The sequence below is a fragment of the Narcine bancroftii genome, chromosome 3 (assembly GCF_036971445.1).
Source record: "Narcine bancroftii isolate sNarBan1 chromosome 3, sNarBan1.hap1, whole genome shotgun sequence".
In the NCBI taxonomy this organism is placed as follows: domain Eukaryota; kingdom Metazoa; phylum Chordata; class Chondrichthyes; order Torpediniformes; family Narcinidae; genus Narcine; species Narcine bancroftii.
In genome coordinates this window covers 2,864,446-2,885,234 of record NC_091471.1, presented here as the reverse complement: position 1 = coordinate 2,885,234, position 20,789 = coordinate 2,864,446, and the positions used below count along the sequence as shown (strand labels likewise).

The window sequence follows — 20,789 nt, the reverse complement described above, 5'->3', positions numbered from 1 at the left end:
AACTGCTGGGAGCCCTATTTCACCATACCACAGTACATCACCTGCAGGCCAATGGGTTGGCAGAACAGTTCCACGGACACTTAAAAGAAGCCCTAATGGCCTGGTTCAAGGGGCCCAACTGGGCCGACGAATTGCCCTGGGTCTTTCTGAGGATACGCACTCCGCACCAAAAATGGTCTGTGGTGCGTCCTGATTATTCTGAGGGAGTCCTTGGCTGCTGCAAGGCTCCAGAAACCCCCACAGTTGCACTGAAACAGCTGAGGGAAAGACTAGGTACCCTAGCCCCTCCACAGGCCCCGCTGCATGGCCAGCCCAAACCTTCGTTCCCAAGCACTTGCACACCTGTGAATGTTTTTGGGCGAAGGGACGCATACCAGGCACCCCTCAAACAGCCCTACGAGGGGCTGTACAGAGTCATCAGGCACTATGGGTCGATGCGTGTATTGAACATTGCGGGCAAAGAGGAAACCTTCACCCTCGACTTCCTGAAACCGGCCCAAGTAGACATTAGCCAGCCAGCTCCCATGACCTAGAGGTCGGCCACCCAAAGCAGCAGCGGACGCTCCAATCGCCGGTTCTTGGGGAGCGGGGTCGTGCAACGGCCCGCGAACCGAGTCGTGACCCGGCTCACAAAAGGTTAGTGAATGCGACGATTATGAGGGCCCCACAGGGACCAATGGCCATTGTCCCGCATGACCTCCTGCATGGTAGGAAACAGTGGGCAACAGCAGGATCGCTGGCCAGTCGGAGGCCATAACTGCAATGTCACCCCTGTTGTCAGAGGCAGGGAGTGAATATAAACAGAGCTGGCAGGGCAATAAATCAGTCTTCGGCCTCCACACCACATAGTGCGTACACTACAATATGCCCTTTTTAGTTCCTCAGGGCCATACCCATCATTATCAACCTTGTCTGTTTTTTGCTAATTCAAAGACTGAATTGAGACACACACCTCCAGTTCACATCCTTTTTATCACGTTTAATTAAGAACACATTGAACCAAACCTTAGATTTCTACATTTTCCAACATTTTATTTTTGCCTTAAGAAGATTCCCAATGTCCCTGCCTCCCTTATACATCCTTTACTGGCGATCTTTAACATAACAATTACAGCACGGAAACAGGCCATTAGGCCCTCCTAGTCTGCACCAAACCAAACACTCCTCTCTAGTCCCACCTACCTGCACAATGCCCATAACCCTCCACCTTCTTCTCATCCATATACCTGTCCAACCTTTTCTTAAATAATAAAATTGACTCCGCCGCCACTATTTCTCCCGGAAGCTCATTCCACACCGCTACCACTCTCTGAGTAAAGAAGTTCCCCCTCATGTTACCTCTAAACCTCTGCCCCTTAACTCTTAACTCATGTCCTCTTGTTTCAATCTCTCCTACTCTTTAACGGAAATAGTCTATCCACATTCACTCTGTCTATCCCCTTCATAATCTTAAATACCTCTATCAAATTCCCTCTCAACCTTCTACGCTCCAAAGAACAAAGACCTAATCTGTCCAATCTCTCCCTATACTCTAGATGCTTAAACCCAGGTAACATTCTGGTAAATCTTCTCTGCACTCTCTCCACTCTGTTTATATCCTTCCTATAATTAGGCAACCAGAACTGCACACAGAACTCTAAATTAGGCCGCACCAACGCCTTATACAATCTCAACATCACCTCCCAACTCCTATATTCCATGCAATGATTGATAAAGGCCAGCATACTAAAAGCCTTCTCCACCACCCTATTCACGTGAGTTTCTACCTTCAGGGAACGATGAACCGTTACTCCTAAATCCTTCTGCTCTTCTGTATTCATCAATGCTCTCCCATCTATTTCCTTACCATCTGTATCAGTGAGTGGCTTGTATTTGGTTATACTGTTTCCAACTACATCTTTTATTACTGTAATTAGAATTAACAGGTTTAAGATACATGCCTGACGACTTGACTAAAATTTGTATATAGTTCAAAAAAAGGTGTTTCCTCATAGGCTCAACTGAATTTCTAAACTAAAGCCCAGCTGCTACTGCAGCAACGGCAATACTGCCGCTGGAGTGGACCTGCGGGAAGCAGAGACACAGTACTGTTCCGCAAGGTTCAACCACCCAGCCCAACCATGTACGGCTCTGTACAAGTTTAAAGCCCAGTTAAAGGAGCTGATGGAAGTTTATTTTAAAATCCTGAAACTTGAGTCTGGGGCCCAAGAGAACAACACCTATGTGCGGCAGTGGCCTCGGGGGTTGCAGACTCCAGGAAAGCAGAGAACTGTTGCAGGGCACCAGAAAACAGAGAAACCACCCACCCACCCCCCATTTGAGAAGCAGAGGAGACGACCTTACTGGACAGTGACCATGGTGGCGGACCACAGAGAGGTTCAGCAGCTGAAGGACCCACACAAGCTGCGGGCGACTCAAGGCAAGCAACCCATACAGGCTGCTGCAGACTGGCTCGATACTGGCTGAAGAGGTACCAGTTATCAGGACTGGGATGCGAGAGGTGTAGGGGGCGCTGAAGGCTTCCTGATCATTTTGGAGCTCAATTACGAACAATTTCAAAGGAAGTCTGTGTGGCTGCGGGAGCTCTGAGGCAAATCCACAGACACTCAGTGGCTCTGGATTGTGGTGGGGTGGGGGGGGGGGGGGAGAGATAAAGGGTGGACACTCTCTTTTGCTTCTCTTTCTGACTATAACGGGTGCCAGACAGTTTTTGCTGATGGCAAATCTTTGTCAATTTTGTGTAATATTACACCTGTTTTTATTACATTTCAAGTTCTTGTTCGAGTTTATCATCATCTGATTGAACAAGTACAACCCAACAAAACAACATTCTCCAGTCCTCGACGCAAAACATGCAGGTACACAACATGACGCACAGACAAGCAATACATATTCAGAACAAATATCCATAAATAGATAAATAGTGTCTAGTGACTATTAAGTTTTGGATAGTTAATGTGAACAGTTCCTTTGGTCATTCAGCATTTTCAGTGCTGGTGGAAAGAAGCTGTTCCTCAGCCTGGTGGGGCTGGCTCCGATACTCCTGTATCTCTTCCCCGATAGGAGCAGCTGACAATGTTGTGTGCAGGGTGGAAGAGTCCTCCATGATTTTGCATGTCCTCTAGAGACAACAATCGCGGTAAGTCACGTCACGGGGTGGGGGTGGTGGGGGGAGGGAGATTCCAATGATCCCCTCTGCCTCTCTTATGCCCCTGTGGTTGACCTCTGATCCACTTCTTTGCAGCAACTGTACCACACTGTGCTGATAGAGTTCCTGTGGAAAGTTGGCAGAATGGTGGCCAGTAGCCTTGCCTACTTCAGTCTTCTCAGGAAGTTCAGTCATTGCTGCAGACAAAGCTACCAGCCACCGTCCTGTCAACCTTTTACAGGACCTCTATTGACAGCATCCTGGCCAGCTGCTGTGAAGAAATGGATTAGAGGTCAATCCACATTATGGAACATATTATTTATTTTTATATGTGTATAATTGTCCTGCACAAGTATGATTTGTCTGTGTAAGTGTTGTGTCTGCACGTTTTCCACTGAGGACCGGAGAATACGGTTTTGTCAGGGATGTAACTAGTGAAATCAAATCATAATTAATCTTGAAGTTCAAGCAACAGAATTTTAGTTTGACTTGGGCATTATATTTGCAAACTGTGGGCCAAATGGCCTGATCCTGTGCTACATTATGTTCTAACAACCTTGCTAAAGTTTATGTATTCCATCTTACCATCAATATTTTTTCTCAAGAACATCTTAAATGCCCTTGCCCAATGAAATTTTATTGGGCAAGGCCATACAATATCTTTCAATTCCCATGCACAAAATTATGCTAATTCTCTGTAAACGGTTACTGCATTGTCAAGGATTATAAATCCTCTACCCAATCTTTTTTTCCTGATAAGTTTGTTTACGACAGAATGACAGGCTTCAGGAGCAGGTCCATTTTCTGTGAACCAAAATTAGAACACTAGATTCCAGTATCTGCATTCTCTGTTCTATTCATACCCAGTGACCCAGATGCCTACCATACACGTCACTGTACAGGATGGGTCGTCCTATATAAAGGGTCTAAAATTCTTGCCTTGAAGACAAAAACACAACACTGCCACCATCTTCCTGCAATCTTGCACATGCCCCGTTAGTGACTTGTGAAGTTTCAGCGCTCCTCAGCTTGGTCCCACTGCTGTCAGCTCTGTACAGGCTTTAAACGGCCTGTTACAGGAACCGACAGTGGTTTATTTTAAAATATCCAAATAAAATTTAAACCTTTAAATGATCATTTGTTATTAAAATATTTTGATTTGCTTTGAACAGCATCCACTGGTCAGTGACGTGCCCGATTTTGAGAGGGCGTCCTACAAAGGGTGTCACTCAAAACCAACATTTGAGGTGGAAATTCCCTGTTGTCCTATACACAGCCGTTCTATACAATGGCATATCTGGTAATCAGCATGATTTTGAATAATCTGAAAGCAGATTGCTGGAATTTTATCGGACAAGGTCAGACAATAGCTTTGGATTCACACATTATAAAAAACCCACCCCCAGTCAACACCAAGAGTATGAATAAAAGTCAAAAAACACAAGCCAGGCAACATTTGGAGCAGAAGAGAAAATGACATTGTCAACCTGACCGAGGGTCTTCAAGCTGAAATGTTTCATTTTGTACAAATGCAGCCTGAGTGTTTCCAACATTTTTTTCCAAGTTCGTCATCATCTGACTCTACATGTACAACCAGACAAAACAATGTTTATCCAAAGCACAGTGTACACACGTCCACCCACACAATCATTCAGGTGACTTGCTGTACAGCATGGCCAATCATATCTTTCCACCCATCACTATCTCTGATCTTTCTAACTGAAATTGTTGCCTCCCCTGTTCTCCTTCCACACAATACATAGCGCATAATAATCGCTTCGATATAATTTTAAATATAAAGTATAACTAGTTTGGGATAAATTACTTAGTAACTGAATGATGTTTAATCTCACATCCTGCGCGAAGACATTTCCCAGCCTGGCAGTTTTGATTTTGATGCTCCTGTACCTCTTTGATGGGAGTGGGACAAAGATGCTGTGTGCTGGATGGAAAGAGTCCTCAATAATTTTTTGAGTCCTATTTAAGTAACATTCCCGGTAAATATCATCAATGGAGGTAATAGAGACTCCAGTGATCATCTCACAGTTTTGGCGACCCTCTGTATTGACGTTCTCTCCAATGTTTTGCAGCTACTACAGCACACAATGATTCAGCTCGTCAGGACACCGTCAATTGCGCTTCTGTAAAATGTTGTCAAGCTGGGGACCAGTAGCCTTGCCCTCTTCAACCTCCTTAGGAAGTTGGGCACTGCTGTGCCTTCCTGACTAATAAAGTTTTGTGGGTCTGGGATAGGTCGTCATTTGTATGAACACCAAGGAACTTTGTGCTCTCCACTTGCTCCACCATGGAACCATTGATGTTTCGTGAAGAATGGTAGACCATGGTCCTCCTGAAGTCCACCAGCAATCTCCTTTGTCTTGTCCATGTTGAGACTTGGGTTGTTGCACTTTGATGAGCCTTCCAACCTCCTCATTGGTGCTGATGAGGCCAAATGGTGTTGTATCATCCTCAAACTTGAAGATTCTGTTAGAACTGAAGCCGGTTTTTTCATTCCAGACACCTAGTATCTGCAGTTAGTCGATGATCAAGCATGAAATGTCCAGATTGGGAGAGCCATCCCATACCTGGGATGAACAGGTGCCAATATCACCAGCTTTACCCTGAATCTCACAGTGAAATATAATCCAAGGTTCACCTTTCCACCAACAACCACTGGCTCACAATCAAAAGGTCATCCTTGGAGTCCGAGGTATTTACTAGAATATGAAGAAGCAATCTCTCCAAGTTCAGTGCCCGTCAAAATCAGCCTAAAACTAACTTGGCCAGACAGGGCAAATGGCGGAGGGTAACAAGATCTGTTGAAGACACACATGCTCATAGCAGTATTACAAGTACGACCAAAGGCCATGTAGCGCAAGGACACCCTTCACCACCTAAAGGAACTTCTACTTGAAACATTCCCCGTTTCTCTTCCCACCGAGCATTTTCTGTTTTTATTTAGACATCCATCTTAGCTTCCTGGAGGTCAAATTCAATTTACCCCGTGATGAAGAAACAACTGAATGTACAGGAACCAGTCACAATGTTGACAACCATGAAAACCAAACACTTTATAAAGGAATAAAGTTAATCCATCTCCCTATCAGTCAACTCTCAAGAAACAACTGCTCCAAAATAATTGCCTATAATTTGCTCATTAAGCTCAGTCTGGGCATCTCCAGGACCATTTCGCACCAGGCCCATGGAAATTCTGTGCAAAACTGAGCCAAAGGTTTCCAAAGAAGTGGTGAGAGGCTGCCCTCATCAGTGCAGCCCTTGTAAAAGTGGTCTCAACAGGTGGGGAATCCTACATCACCAAGAAGATACTGGTTGTGCTCATTCGAGTTCAATCATGCAGGCCCCGGCATCCCCCTCCATGCAGCAGCCTTGCCTCATCCACTTCTGCTTCAATGGCCATCTCTCCATCAGTATATGAGCGTCCAACATTTCATTCTTGTTCCTCAAAAACAATCTTTGCAACTGTGCAATAAGACCCAGAAACATTCAGACATGAATATTAGTGGCAAGGACCAGCTCCAACACGAGACACTGCCAAATTCTGCACCAGCATCCCAAAGATCTCAAGCGCAAGAACCAGCTACAAGTACCATGGCAACAAAATGGGGCATCTGCAATACGTCACTTCCAAAAGGGGGGCATCTGCAATACGTCACTTGCAAAAGGGGGGCATCTGCAATACATCACTTGCAAAAGGGGGGCATCTGCAATACATCACTTGCAAAAGGGGGGCATCTGCAATACATCAGTTGCAAAAGGGGGGCATCTGCAATACATCACTTCCAAAAGGGGGGCATCTGCAATACATCACTTGCAAAAGGGGGGCATCTGCAATACATCACTTGCAAAAGGGGGGCATCTGCAATACATCACTTGCAAAAGGGGGGCATCTGCAATACATCACATCCAAAAGGGGGGCATCTGCAATACATCACTTGCAAAAGGGGGGCATCTGCAATACATCACTTGCAAAAGGGGGGCATCTGCAATACATCACTTGCAAAAGGGGGGCATCTGCAATACATCACATCCAAAAGGGGGGCATCTGCAATACATCACTTGCAAAAGGGGGGCATCTGCAATACATCACTTGCAAAAGGGGGGCATCTGCAATACACCACTTGCAAAAGGGGGGCATCTGCAATACACGACTTGCAAAAGGGGGGCATCTGCAATACATGACTTGCAAAAGGGGGGCATCTGCAATACATCACATCCAAAAGGGGGGCATCTGCAATACATGACTTGCAAAAGGGGGGCATCTGCAATACATGACTTGCAAAAGGGGGGCATCTGCAATACATCACATCCAAAAGGGGGGCATCTGCAATACATGACTTGCAAAAGGGGGGCATCTGCAATACATGACTTGCAAAAGGGGGGCATCTGCAATACATCACTTGCAAAAGGGGGGCATCTGCAATACATCACTTGCAAAAGGGGGGCATCTGCAATACATCACTTGCAAAAGGGGGGCATCTGCAATACATGACTTGCAAAAGGGGGGCATCTGCAATACATCACTTGCAAAAGGGGGGCATCTGCAATACATCACTTGCAAAAGGGGGGCATCTGCAATACATCACTTGCAAAAGGGGGGCATCTGCAATACATCACTTGCAAAAGGGGGGCATCTGCAATACATCACATCCAAAAGGGGGGCATCTGCAATACATGACTTGCAAAAGGGGGGCATCTGCAATACATCACTTGCAAAAGGGGGGCATCTGCAATACATGACTTGCAAAAGGGGGGCATCTGCAATACATCACTTGCAAAAGGGGGGCATCTGCAATACATCACTTGCAAAAGGGGGGCATCTGCAATACATCACTTGCAAAAGGGGGGCATCTGCAATACATCACTTGCAAAAGGGGGGCATCTGCAATACATCACTTGCAAAAGGGGGGCATCTGCAATACATCACTTGCAAAAGGGGGGCATCTGCAATATATCACTTGCAAAAGGGGGGCATCTGCAATACATCACTTGCAAAAGGGGGGCATCTGCAATACATCACTTGCAAAAGGGGGGCATCTGCAATACATCACTTGCAAAAGGGGGGCATCTGCAATACATCACTTGCAAAAGGGGGGCATCTGCAATACATCACTTGCAAAAGGGGGGCATCTGCAATACATCACTTGCAAAAGGGGGGCATCTGCAATACATCACTTCCAAAAGGGGGGCATCTGCAATACATCACTTGCAAAAGGGGGGCATCTGCAATACGTCACTTGCAAAAGGGGGGCATCTGCAATACGTCACTTGCAAAAGGGGGGCATCTGCAATACATCACTTGCAAAAGGGGGGCATCTGCAATACATCACTTGCAAAAGGGGGGCATATGCAATACATCACTTGCAAAAGGGGGGCATATGCAATACATCACTTGCAAAAGGGGGGCATCTGCAATACATCACATCCAAAAGGGGGGCATCTGCAATACATCACTTGCAAAAGGGGGGCATCTGCAATACATCACTTGCAAAAGGGGGGCATCTGCAATACATCACTTGCAAAAGAGGGGCATCTGCAATACATCACTTGCAAAAGGGGGGCATCTGCAATACATCACTTGCAAAAGGGGGGCATCTGCAATACATCACTTGCAAAAGCGGGGCATCTGCAATACATCACATCCAAAAGGGGGGCATCTGCAATACATGACTTGCAAAAGGGGGGCATCTGCAATACATCACTTGCAAAAGGGGGGCATCTGCAATACATCACTTGCAAAAGGGGGGCATCTGCAATACATCACTTGCAAAAGGGGGGCATCTGCAATACATCACTTCCAAAAGGGGGGCATCTGCAATACATCACTTGCAAAAGGGGGGCATCTGCAATACATCACTTGCAAAAGGGGGGCATCTGCAATACACCACTTGCAAAAGGGGGGCATCTGCAATACATCACATCCAAAAGGGGGGCATCTGCAATACATCACTTGCAAAAGCAGGGGCATCTGCAATACATCACTTGCAAAAGGGGGGCATCTGCAATACACCACTTGCAAAAGGGGGGCATCTGCAATACATCACATCCAAAAGGGGGGCATCTGCAATACATCACTTGCAAAAGGGGGGCATCTGCAATACATCACTTGCAAAAGGGGGGCATCTGCAATACATCACATCCAAAAGGGGGGCATCTGCAATACATCACTTCCAAAAGGGGGGCATCTGCAATACATCACTTGCAAAAGGGGGGCATCTGCAATACATCACATCCAAAAGGGGGGCATCTGTAATACATCACTTGCAAAAGGGGGGCATCTGCAATACATCACTTGCAAAAGGGGGGCATCTGCAATACATCACTTGCAAAAGGGGGGCATCTGCAATCCATCACTTGCAAAAGGGGGGCATCTGCAATACATCACTTGCAAAAGGGGGGCATCTGCAATACATCACATCCAAAAGGGGGGCATCTGCAATACATCACTTGCAAAAGGGGGTATCTGCAATACATCACATCCAAAAGGGGGGCATCTGCAATACATCACTTGCTAAAGGGGGGCATCTGCAATACATCACTTGCAAAAGGGGGGCATCTGCAATACATCACTTGCAAAAGGGGGGCATCTGCAATACATGACTTGCAAAAGGGGGGCATCTGCAATACATCACTTGCAAAAGGGGGGCATCTGCAATACATCACTTGCAAAAGGGGGGCATCTGCAATACATCACTTGCAAAAGGGGGGCATCTGCAATACATCACTTGCAAAAGGGGGGCATCTGCAATACATCACTTGCAAAAGGGGGGCATCTGCAATACATCACTTGCAAAAGGGGGGCATCTGCAATACATCACTTGCAAAAGGGGGGCATCTGCAATACATCACTTGCAAAAGGGGGGCATCTGCAATACATCACTTGCAAAAGGGGGGCATCTGCAATATATCACTTGCAAAAGGGGGGCATCTGCAATACATCACATCCAAAAGGGGGGCATCTGCAATACATCACTTGCAAAAGGGGGGCATCTGCAATACATCACATCCAAAAGGGGGGCATCTGCAATACATCACATCCAAAAGGGGGGCATCTGCAATACATCACATCCAAAAGGGGGGCATCTGCAATACATGACTTGCAAAAGGGGGGCATCTGCAATACATCACATCCAAAAGAGGGGCATCTGCAATACATGACTTGCAAAAGGGGGGCATCTGCAATACATGACTTGCAAAAGGGGGGCATCTGCAATACATCACTTGCAAAAGGGGGGCATCTGCAATACATCACTTGCAAAAGGGTGGCATCTGCAATACATCACATCCAGTCTTAAGAAAGCTTTTCCAATATCTTCGAGGGATGTCAGGAGGGTATGAAATTCTCTCCACATATTCCACAGACCACTCAAGAAGCATTGCACCAAAGGTAACGCAGCCTGCTTGGTTGGCATACATCCACCATTTGGATGATTCACTTCCTCTTCCATCATACTTCAGGACCCCCGGCCCACTGACCGCAGCATCCCCCCATCCCACTGATTGCGGAGACCCCTTTCTCCTCTTTTGCCAGGGATTCCCTGTGATGCCAGCGTGCAAGAGTAACTGGGTCAGGCATTTTTGCTTTCAGGCCATTGGAGGACGCAACCTAGGTGAGTATTAATGGGTTCCTGACCATCTCCAAGGTAGGGCAGGGACCCAGTTGATTTTGGATGACGTGAACCATGTCAGACCCTTTCACTGCCTTGTGAGTTAGGCGCTAATCAGGCCAACTGCCTGGTTAACCCCATTTTACAAAGCAGCTTGAAAGGGCCTATTGATAAGTGACCCGCTAAATTGCCTGTTTCAACCCATATTCAGTGGTAGTGTGAAAGGGGCTAATATTAATACCATCTGGTTAGAGGGTGCCCTGAAGAATATGAGTTCCTTCAATTTCCAGTGAACATTTGCAATGTCTGGCAGTGCATGAGACCACGGACAGACAGATCAGCAAGAGAATGGGGCAGGGAATGAAGTGATCTCCCAGTCTGTGCCCAGTCTCTCTGACGTAGAGGAAACCACCAGGTGCAGTAGAAGTCTCCTGTAGATTCACATGAAGTATTGTTACTTAGAAGAACTGTTTGAGGCCCCACGTAGCAATGAAGGAGGTATGGGTGCAAGTGGAGTACCTCCTGCGATCACAAGAGTAGGTGCCAAGGAGTCGATTGGTGAGAACAGAAGAGTGGCAAGGGAATCATGGAGGGAACAGAAGGTGGAGGGGAGGAGCAGGGAAGACGTGTCTGGTGGGTGGAATCACATAGTAGGTGGCAGAAATGGCAAGAGGTAGATGTGTTGGATGCAGATGCTGATGGGGTGGTAGGTGAGGACAAGGGGAAATCCTTTCCTTGTTGCGCATGGGGATGCAGGGGGGCCAGGGCAGATGTGATGGGAATGGAGGATATGTTTGTGAGGGCAGAGTTGATAGTGATACATCGTCTGAAGGAGGATATTTCTGATGATCCAGCATGGAAGTCCGCATCCTGAGTGCAGATGCAAATGAGACGGAGGAATTGGGAGAAATGAATGGGATTCTTACAGGATCATTGCAGTTGACTTCATCCTGCAGATTGGAATTGTAACCAGATCACCTAAGGTTCCTTCTTCACATAGACTAGCAATTGAAATTTTAAATGACTGATGTTCTATGATCTAACCCACTCTAAGCTTCCTAATGACCTTAAATTTTCTCAAATGCAGAGTTGAATCAGCATTGCTAATTATTCTCAAAGAAAAAATTCCTGAAAACATTTATTTTCACAGAAAATAGAGAATGAAGATTCTTGTTTCATGAGTGTGTGATATTTCCCCAAAATAATTGTGCTTTGTCAGAAGATGCATTATTTGTTTTCGTGCAAAGCAAAACTGTTCCAGGAAACATGTCAGCAAACAACCATAATGACTAATCATCTCTCTTCCATAGTGTCCTCTAAATTACCTCCTGGATATGGCAAACTTAAGTTTTTCTAAATGCCCATCACCACTTCGAACAAACATTCCAGTTCACAGAAAAAACGGGTTGAGAATTATGCCCAATCTCAAAGATGCAGTTTGAAACTCTTGGTCTCAATTACTAGACCCCTGTGTATCCATGATTTCCAGTTGGACCATCTCTACAGTGCCAAATTGGTAGAAAAATTGTGTTTTTTTCAGGCCACAGCAAGTTACTCTAAAGGCTTTTTCAGGTGCATTTAAATTGCCGTTCGGGTGGCAGCGTTTAAAGCACAACGCTGGCTACCTGAAGGACACAGCTGCACAGGCTGCAGCTCTGAGCGCACTTGGGCTCCTGCCCAGTGTCAGCTGTGATCAGCAGCCTGACCCTTTAACATCCACTTTCAGGCAGCTGCATTCAGGTGGCTGGGGGAGCCACTGAGCTGAGCTGATTCTCCCTCTTGGAGGAGGGTGACGTAGCTCACCTCAAGAGCGCCTCCTGCACAGGTGACCTCAAAACAGCTGCGTATTGCCTAAACATGCGGCTTTACATGCGGGGCAATTGGCCACCTGAAAGTGCCTTAAGCAGCAGCTCCCTGCCAACTACAAATATCATTCTTTCTTTGTGGGTAAAGAAATGATTCTGCATTATCCTGCTCACATCCATTTCTCACCCAGTTTCTTTAAAATGGCCTGTTAATAGCGCTGCTTTATTACCCAATCTATTTCTGGATAGGCCTTTCTCCCATATCCCAACTGAACTCTCCATTCTTCTCCCAGTTGACCTGAAACTTTCAAGATGATGCTTAACCTCATTATCTTCTCATTCATTCCATCACACAAATTACTTATTTTAAATTGCCGAATAATCGACCAGATAAAAAGGCAGTAGCGCTGACAATGGCCAGATCAGCTGAAACTGCAACTTGACGAGGGTTGAAAGCAACAGTGAGACTTGCCAGCATTCATGGAGGCACAGATGATTTGGAATATTTTAAATGTGCAATATTTAATTTTGTGATTTTCAAGTTCTAATATACAGTGAAGGCTCTAAAATATTCATCCTACTCAATTACTTTGTAAAAAACTGTTAAACTGAAGACGAAAATCACATCTTTGACTATCTGGCCTGCAACTTGCTTTCACTCAAGGAAAGCAAGGGCAAAAAACCCAGAGGTCAACTGAAAGACTGGAGACATGGAATTAATCTAAACAAAGCACATTAACCATTAGGAACAAAGTACAAATGCAGACCCATTAAACCCCAGGAATTAAAAAAACCCCTATAATACTTACCTTTCACTACTCCTGTGACAAAAACCATTGAATTTTACACTGGATATAAATAGCATGAAAGGATAGATCTTACCCAGGGCAACTGTGAATTGAGAATATGAACATTGTACCGACGATTAGTAATTCTATCTTTATGATGTATAAAATTTACTTAGATACTGAAAATGAGTTAAAATTAGTCCATCTCATTTTTGACCCATCATCTTCTCCATAAAATGAATCATTAAAACGTGCATGTCTTGTGCAAAACAAAATCAATTCTTGGTACCAAGAAGGAAATCAAAAGGGCATTATTGCTCGTGCATTGGCTCAGTGATGTGTGCAAGCAATAACAAGAGGAGACAAAAGTGGGAAGAAAATGATATGCATGCTACCGCTCCACAAAAATGTTTTGGGAAGTTGCATCAGAGATCCTGTCGACCTGATTTTCACACTGTTGGCTCTTAGGAAGTATAGACATCTAATTCCAGATGTAAATTTTTCATCCAACTGTTTGCTAAATGGCTCCTAGTGGAATAGTACACAAGATCTCTATTCCAGGCCACACAGAATGTATGAAACAAATCTTATTGTCTAATGATGTAATTTCCAAACATTTCTCATTACCCTCTGGACATGAGCAGATGCAAATTTATACATTTATTCTGATCAGGTCCATTTAAATCTGAATAAATCCAGAAAACATTGTATCTTAACCAACAATCATCGATGTCATTCATCCTCAGCTGAAATGTTTACACCTTTCGACATTCCTTCTTCCCTTGGAAGCTCTGCTCCAATAGCCTCTATTAGATTTCTCTTCATCAGGCTAATACTCCCTAGGAAAGTTTCCCAAATGCCATTTCAGTCCTCTCCAATTCAATTCTAATCAGTGGCCCAAGAAACCCAGCCTCCGTGTTTCTTCCAGAAATGTTCACGTCTTCAATAATAAATCACCTCTCTCCTTGCTTTCTCCAACCCCTTCCCCCATTTCCTTCAGCATCCAGTCCAAGCAGGCTCTCTGCTGGCCACTACTGTTCATTTCTCCCCCCCATGCTCTCACTGACAATGAAGTTTGCAGAATTACAGAAATAACACCAGATTTGCTTTTGTTAACGTACAGATTTGATTTGTGAAAAGTTAAGTTGCAATGAAATTCTTTTCAGATACACCCTGAGGAAAAAAAAATTAAATTAGTCCATTCCTTTCAAGGGATAAGCTGATAGTTCAAAACACATGGAGATTGTAGGGCATTTTATGCCAGCTTAGAGTTAAAATGTTCATGAACAGCAAATTCAAAGGAAGGATCATTGACTGGTATTAAATCAGCAAACTGTCCTTCACCTCATTTTTAGAGAGGAAAAAATTCATTTTGCATTTCTCCAAAATACCAATGAACAAACAGCATCTGGATCATGACGCCACCCATCCCAGGCTTATAATAAAAGAGAGGAAGGTCAGAGACAACTAGAGGGAAGAAAATATAAAGAACTTCGACAACTAGCGAAAGTTAACATCTGAGATTTCACAGCCAGAACTGAAGCAGGAGGACAAGATGCTTGTGTTGCAGAGTGAAAAACAAACAAAATCAAACACTGAGGGAACTTTGGGTGAGATTATAAAACAAAAACTGGTTTCCTTCCAGGCTATGGGCTCCATTCAATGATTACCTGAGAGAACTGCAATGGTAGGGTCACAGAAATAGCCAAAGTCACCCCAATACAGACCAAAGACTGCCCTACGTACATCCAATGAAGCATTCCTCCCATCAGTCAGTCACATCAGCAATTGGAAGGGAAGAAGGGGTAGAACAGAATATTGAGTGGGGGAAGGAAAGGTTTTCAGAGCAGGAACACCATTTTGGGAGGGAGAGCAGCAGTGGAGGACGAGGAGAAACCGCAAGGAGGGACTGGGGAGAAGGGACATGGTTTGAAGCAGGGGGATGGGGAAGAGAGATGCCGGGAGGAGGATTGGGAGGGGTTGCAAGGGGAAGGGTAATAGGAACCAGGTGGGAATGGAGGAACCACAGACCAGATGGGGTACATATAGGGAATTAGGGAGGAGGGGAAATCAGGCACAGGATGGAGGGGGGGGGAAATCAGGCACGGGGTGGGGGGAATCAGACACCAGGTGGGGGAGGGGGGACAAACCGGGTGGGGGAGGGGGGACAGACCGGGTGGGGGAGGGGGGACAGACCGGGTGGGGGAGGGGGGACAGACCGGGTGGGGGAGGGGGGACAGACCGGGTGGGGGAGGGGGGACAGACCGGGTGGGGGAGGGGGGACAGACCGGGTGGGGGAGGGGGGACAGACCGGGTGGGGGAGGGGGGAACAGAGACCGGGTGGGGGGGGGGGACACAGACCGGGTGGGGGGGGGGACACAGACCGGGTGGGGGGGGGACACAGACCGGGTGGGGGAGGGGGGGGGACAGACCGGGTGGGGGAGGGGGGGACAGACCGGGTGGGGGAGGGGGGGACAGACCGGGTGGGGGAGGGAGGGACAGACCGGGTGGGGGAGGTACGGACAGATCGGGTGGGGGAGGGGGGGACAGACCGGGTGGGGGAGGGGGGGACAGACCGGGTGGGGGAGGGGGGGACAGACCGGGTGGGTGAGGGGGGGCACAGACCGGGTGGGGGAGGGGGGACAGACCGGGTGGGGGAGGGGGGACAGACCGGGTGGGGGAGGGGGGACAGACTGGGTGGGGGAGGGGGAGACAGACTGGGTGGGGAGGGGGAGACAGACTGGGTGGGGAGGGGGGGACAGACTGGGTGGGGAGGTGGGGACAGACTGGGTGGGGGAGGGGGGACAGACTGGGTGGGGGAGGGGGACAGACTGGGTGGGGAGGGGGACAGACTGGGTGGGGAGGGGGACAGACTGGGTGGGGAGGGGGACAGACTGGGTGGAGAGGGGGACAGACTGGGTGGAGAGGGGGACAGACTGGGTGGGGGAGGGGGGACAGACTTGGTGGGGGAGGGGGGACAGACTGGGTGGGGGTGGGGGGACAGACTGGGTGGGGAGGGGGGGGACAGACTGGGTGGGGGTGGGGACAGACTGGGTGGGGAGGGGGACAGACTGGGTGGGGAGGGGGACAGACTGGGTGGGGGAGGGGGGACAGACTGGGTGGGGGTGGGGGGACAGACTGGGTGGGGAGGGGGGGGACAGACTGGGTGGGGAGGGGGACAGACTGGGTGGGGAGGGGGACAGACTGGGTGGGGAGGGGGACAGACTGGGTGGGGGAGGGGGGACAGACTGGGTGGGGGTGGGGGGACAGACTGGGTGGGGGTGGGGGGACAGACTGGGTGGGGAGGGGGGGGACAGACTGGGTGGGGAGGGGGGGGACAGACTGGGTGGGGAGGGGGACAGACTGGGTGGGGAGGGGGACAGACTGGGTGGGGAGGGGGACAGACTGGGTGGGGGTGGGGGACAGACTGGGTGGGGAGGGGGGGGACAGACTGGGTGGGGGTGGGGACAGACTGGGTGGGGAGGGGGACAGACTGGGTGGGGAGGGGGACAGACTGGGTGGGGAGGGGGACAGACTGGGTGGGGAGGGGGACAGACTGGGTGGGGAGGGGGACAGACTGGGTGGGGGAGGGGGGACAGACTGGGTGGGGGTGGGGGGACAGACTGGGTGGGGAGGGGGAGAGACTGGGTGGGGGAGGGGGACAGACTGGGTGGGGAGGGGGACAGACTGGGTGGGGGTGGGGGGACAGACTGGGTGGGGAGGGGGACAGACTGGGTGGGGGTGGGGGGACAGACTGGGTGGGGAGGGGGGGGACAGACTGGGTGGGGAGGGGGACAGACTGGGTGGGGAGGGGGACAGACTGGGTGGGGAGGGGGACAGACTGGGTGGGGAGGGGGACAGACTGGGTGGGGAGGGGGACAGACTGGGTGGGGAGGGGGACAGACTGGGTGGGGAGGGGGACAGACTGGGTGGGGAGGGGGACAGACTGGGTGGGGAGGGGGACAGACTGGGTGGGGAGGGGGACAGACTGGGTGGGGGAGGGGGGACAGACTGGGTGGGGGAGGGGGGACAGACTGGGTGGGGGAGGGGGGACAGACTGGGTGGGGGAGGGGGGACAGACTGGGTGGGGAGGGGGGACAGACTGGGTGGGGAGGGGGGGACAGACTGGGTGGGGAGGGGGGGACAGACTGGGTGGGGGAGGGGGGACAGACTGGGTGGGGGAGGGGGGAGAGACTGGGTGGGGAGGGGGGGACAGACTGGGTGGGGGAGGGGGGAGAGACTGGGTGGGGAGGGGGACAGACTGGGTGGGGAGGGGGGGACAGACTGGGTGGGGGAGGGGGACAGACTGGGTGGGGGAGGGGGGAGAGACTGGGTGGGGAGGGGGACAGACTGGGTGGGGAGGGGGGAGAGACTGGGTGGGGAGGGGGACAGACTGGGTGAGGGAAGGGGGACAGACTGGGTGAGGGAAGGGGGACAGACTGGGTGGGGGAGGGGAGGGGGGACAGACTGGGTGGGGGAGGGGAGGGGGGACAGACTGGGTGGGGGAGGGGAGGGGGGACAGACTGGGTGGGGGAGGGGAGGGGGAACAGACTGGGTGGGGGAGGGGGGGACAGACTGGGTGGGGAGGGGGAGGGGGGGACAGACATTGGGTGGGGGAGGGGGGACAGACATTGGGTGGGGGAGGGGGGACAGACTGGGTGGGGAGGGGGACAGACTGGGTGGGGAGGGGGGACAGACTGGGTGAGGGAAGGGGGACAGACTGGGTGAGGGAAGGGGGACAGACTGGGTGGGGGAGGGGAGGGGGGACAGACTGGGTGGGGGAGGGGGGGACAGACTGGGTGGGGAGTAAATTGAGGGACTGGATGAGGATGGTAAAATCTGGGCCGGAGAGGGGGGGGGGGGTAGTCGGGGAACCTCCCCCTCCCCCACCCCTAGTCCCCGCCAAGGCCTAGGCCCAGGCTCCGTCCCGGCCGCCATCTTGTGGAAGGTTCTAGACGCGGGGCCGCGTGGAGATCAGCCGCCTTCCTGTCGTGTCCGGCCCGTCCGCCGGGCCCTCTCTCCCCACGCCGCGCCGCTCTCCCCCGGGGTGGGACCGGGGCGACCCGGGCCTACCTCCCGCCGACACCTCCCGCCGACACCACGACGCCGCGCTCTCTCCGCACCCGCTCCTCCGGCCGCTGCCGCCCGCGCAAGGGCTCGGAATCGAACGCAGCCGCAGCGCTCGCGACGGCGGCCGTGACGCAGGCGCCACAGTCGATCGCCGATCCGGCCGACGGATAGGCTCCCAACTGCGCCTGCGCGGCGACCGCCATTCGGCCCCTCGACCTGGGGCCAACCCTGCCTGTCAGGAGAAGGAAGGGTCAATCTGCGCCGTCTCAGTGTGTTGGAAAATGAAGAAGGTAGGGGAGTAGGAGAGGGGGGGAGATGGGGGGGGGGGAGGAGGGGGGGGAGGGGGGGGGATGGGGGGAAGGGGGAGGGGGGGGGATGGGGGGAAGGGGGAGGGGGGGGGATGGGGGGAAGGGGGAGGGGGGGGGATGGGGGGAAGGGGGAGGGGAGGAGATTTCCTTCACTCATTGGAAAACTTTTCCTGGATTGATTGGGGGAACAAGTCTGAGGAGGCAAGGTGAACAGAGCTGGGACTTTTCTCTCTGGAGCAGAGACGGATGAGAGGAGACTCGATCGAGGTCGACAGGATTCTGAGAGGCAGAGAATAAAGTTCATGACAGCACAGGCCTTGATATTGTGCCAACCCTTCTATTCCTTTAAAAAAGTACTAAACCCTCCCTACCTCATAACCTCATACCTCATGCCTGTCTAAGAGTCTTTTAAATATTTTAGCCTTCACCACCATCCCTGGAAAGCCATTCCAGGCCCCCTCAACTCTCTGTGTGTAAAAACTTACCCCTAACGTCTCCCTAAACTTCCATCCCTTCACTTTCTACACATGACCTCTGGTGTTTGCTATTCCTGCCCTGGGAAACAGGTGCTGACCGTCCACCCTGTTTCTGCTTCTTATAATCTTGTCAACCTCTCTGAAGTCTCCTCTCATCCTTCTACGCTCTAAAGAGAAAAGTCCCAGCTCTGCTAACCTTGCCTCATTAGACTTGATTCCCAGTCCAGGCAACATCCTGGTATAAATCTCTGCTGCACCCTCTCCATTGCTTCCACATCCTTCCTATAATGAGGTGACCAGAATTGGGCATGATATTCTAAGTGCGGTCTCACCAGAGATTTGTAGAGTTGCATCATGACCTCTTGACTCTTGAATGCAATCCCCGTATTAATGAAGCCCAACATCCCTTCTTAACTATCCTATCAACCTGTTTGCTGACCTTGAGGGATTTAAGGATTTGGACCCCAAGGTCCCTCTGTTCATCCACACTCTTAAGTAACCGACAATTAACCCTGTACTCATCTTTCTGGTTTGTCCTTCTAAAATCCATCACCTAACACTTATCCAGATTGAAATCCATCTGCCACTTTTCTGCCCAACTCTGCACCCTGTCTATATCCTCTTGTAACCTTCAACAACCTTCAGTTCCATCCACAACTCCTCCAACCTTCGTATCATCTGCAGATCTACTGACCCATCCTTCCGCCTCTGCATCCAGGTCATTTATAAAATCACAAAGAGCAGGGTTCCCAGAACAGATCCCTGCGGCTCCTCCAGTCAGAATTCTTTCCTTCCACTACTACTCTTTGCTTTCTTCCTACAAGCCAATTTTTTTATCCACATGGCCAAGGTTCCACTGATCCCATCCCTCATGACTCTCTGGATGAGTCTCTCATGGGGGACCTTGTCAAATGCCTTACTAAAATCCATGTAGACCACATCTACCACCCTACCCTCATCAATTTCTTTTGTTGTTGCCTCAAAAAACTCAATTAGACTCATGAGGCACAACCTTCCCTTCACAAGGCCCTGCTGACTATCCATAAGACCATATGACATAGGAGCAGAATTAGGCCATTCAGCCCATCGAGTCTGCATCGCCATTTAATCGCAAGCTGATCCATTTTCCCACTCAGCCCCATTGCCCGGCCTTCTCCCTATAACCTTTGATGCCCTGGCTAATCATGAACCGATCAATCTCTACCTTAAATACACCCAATGACCCGACCTCCACAACTGCCTGTGGTAACAAATTCCACAGATTCCGTTTCAAAGCAATCTTCAATTTTTTAAATTCCCATTTGGTTCCAAGCTTTCAAAAACTGATTATTCACAGTAAAAGGAAAGTTTTTTCTGATATAAAGGTGTTTTCATTGAGATTTTCCTTTTCCCACCTGTCTGATAATCAGTTTTATTCCATAATTCAATTAAATGTTTTAAAATTCATGGGTCTGCACCAATTAATAATTTTGAATTCCATTTATAAATAAATTCTTACATAGATTTGTCATCAATTTTGTCCAACTCTATTTTACCCCAAACAGAAGATTTTGTTGTATTAATAAATTT

The 20,789-nt window shown here is 49.6% G+C and overlaps 1 protein-coding gene across 5 annotated transcripts in view; it reads right to left on the bottom strand.

Moving 5' to 3' along the window:
• Positions 1-18,654, bottom strand: part of LOC138756937 (zinc finger protein 638-like) — a 128,427-nt gene extending 109,773 nt beyond the window's left edge. For all 5 annotated transcript variants that reach the window (XM_069923396.1, XM_069923397.1, XM_069923398.1 and 2 more), the window contains exon 1: positions 18,440-18,654. In XM_069923396.1, the coding sequence (XP_069779497.1) occupies positions 18,440-18,639 (200 nt within the window). In that variant the 5' untranslated portion in view covers positions 18,640-18,654. The remainder of the gene's footprint in view (positions 1-18,439) is intronic.
• Positions 18,655-20,789: the final 2,135 nt, after the last annotated feature.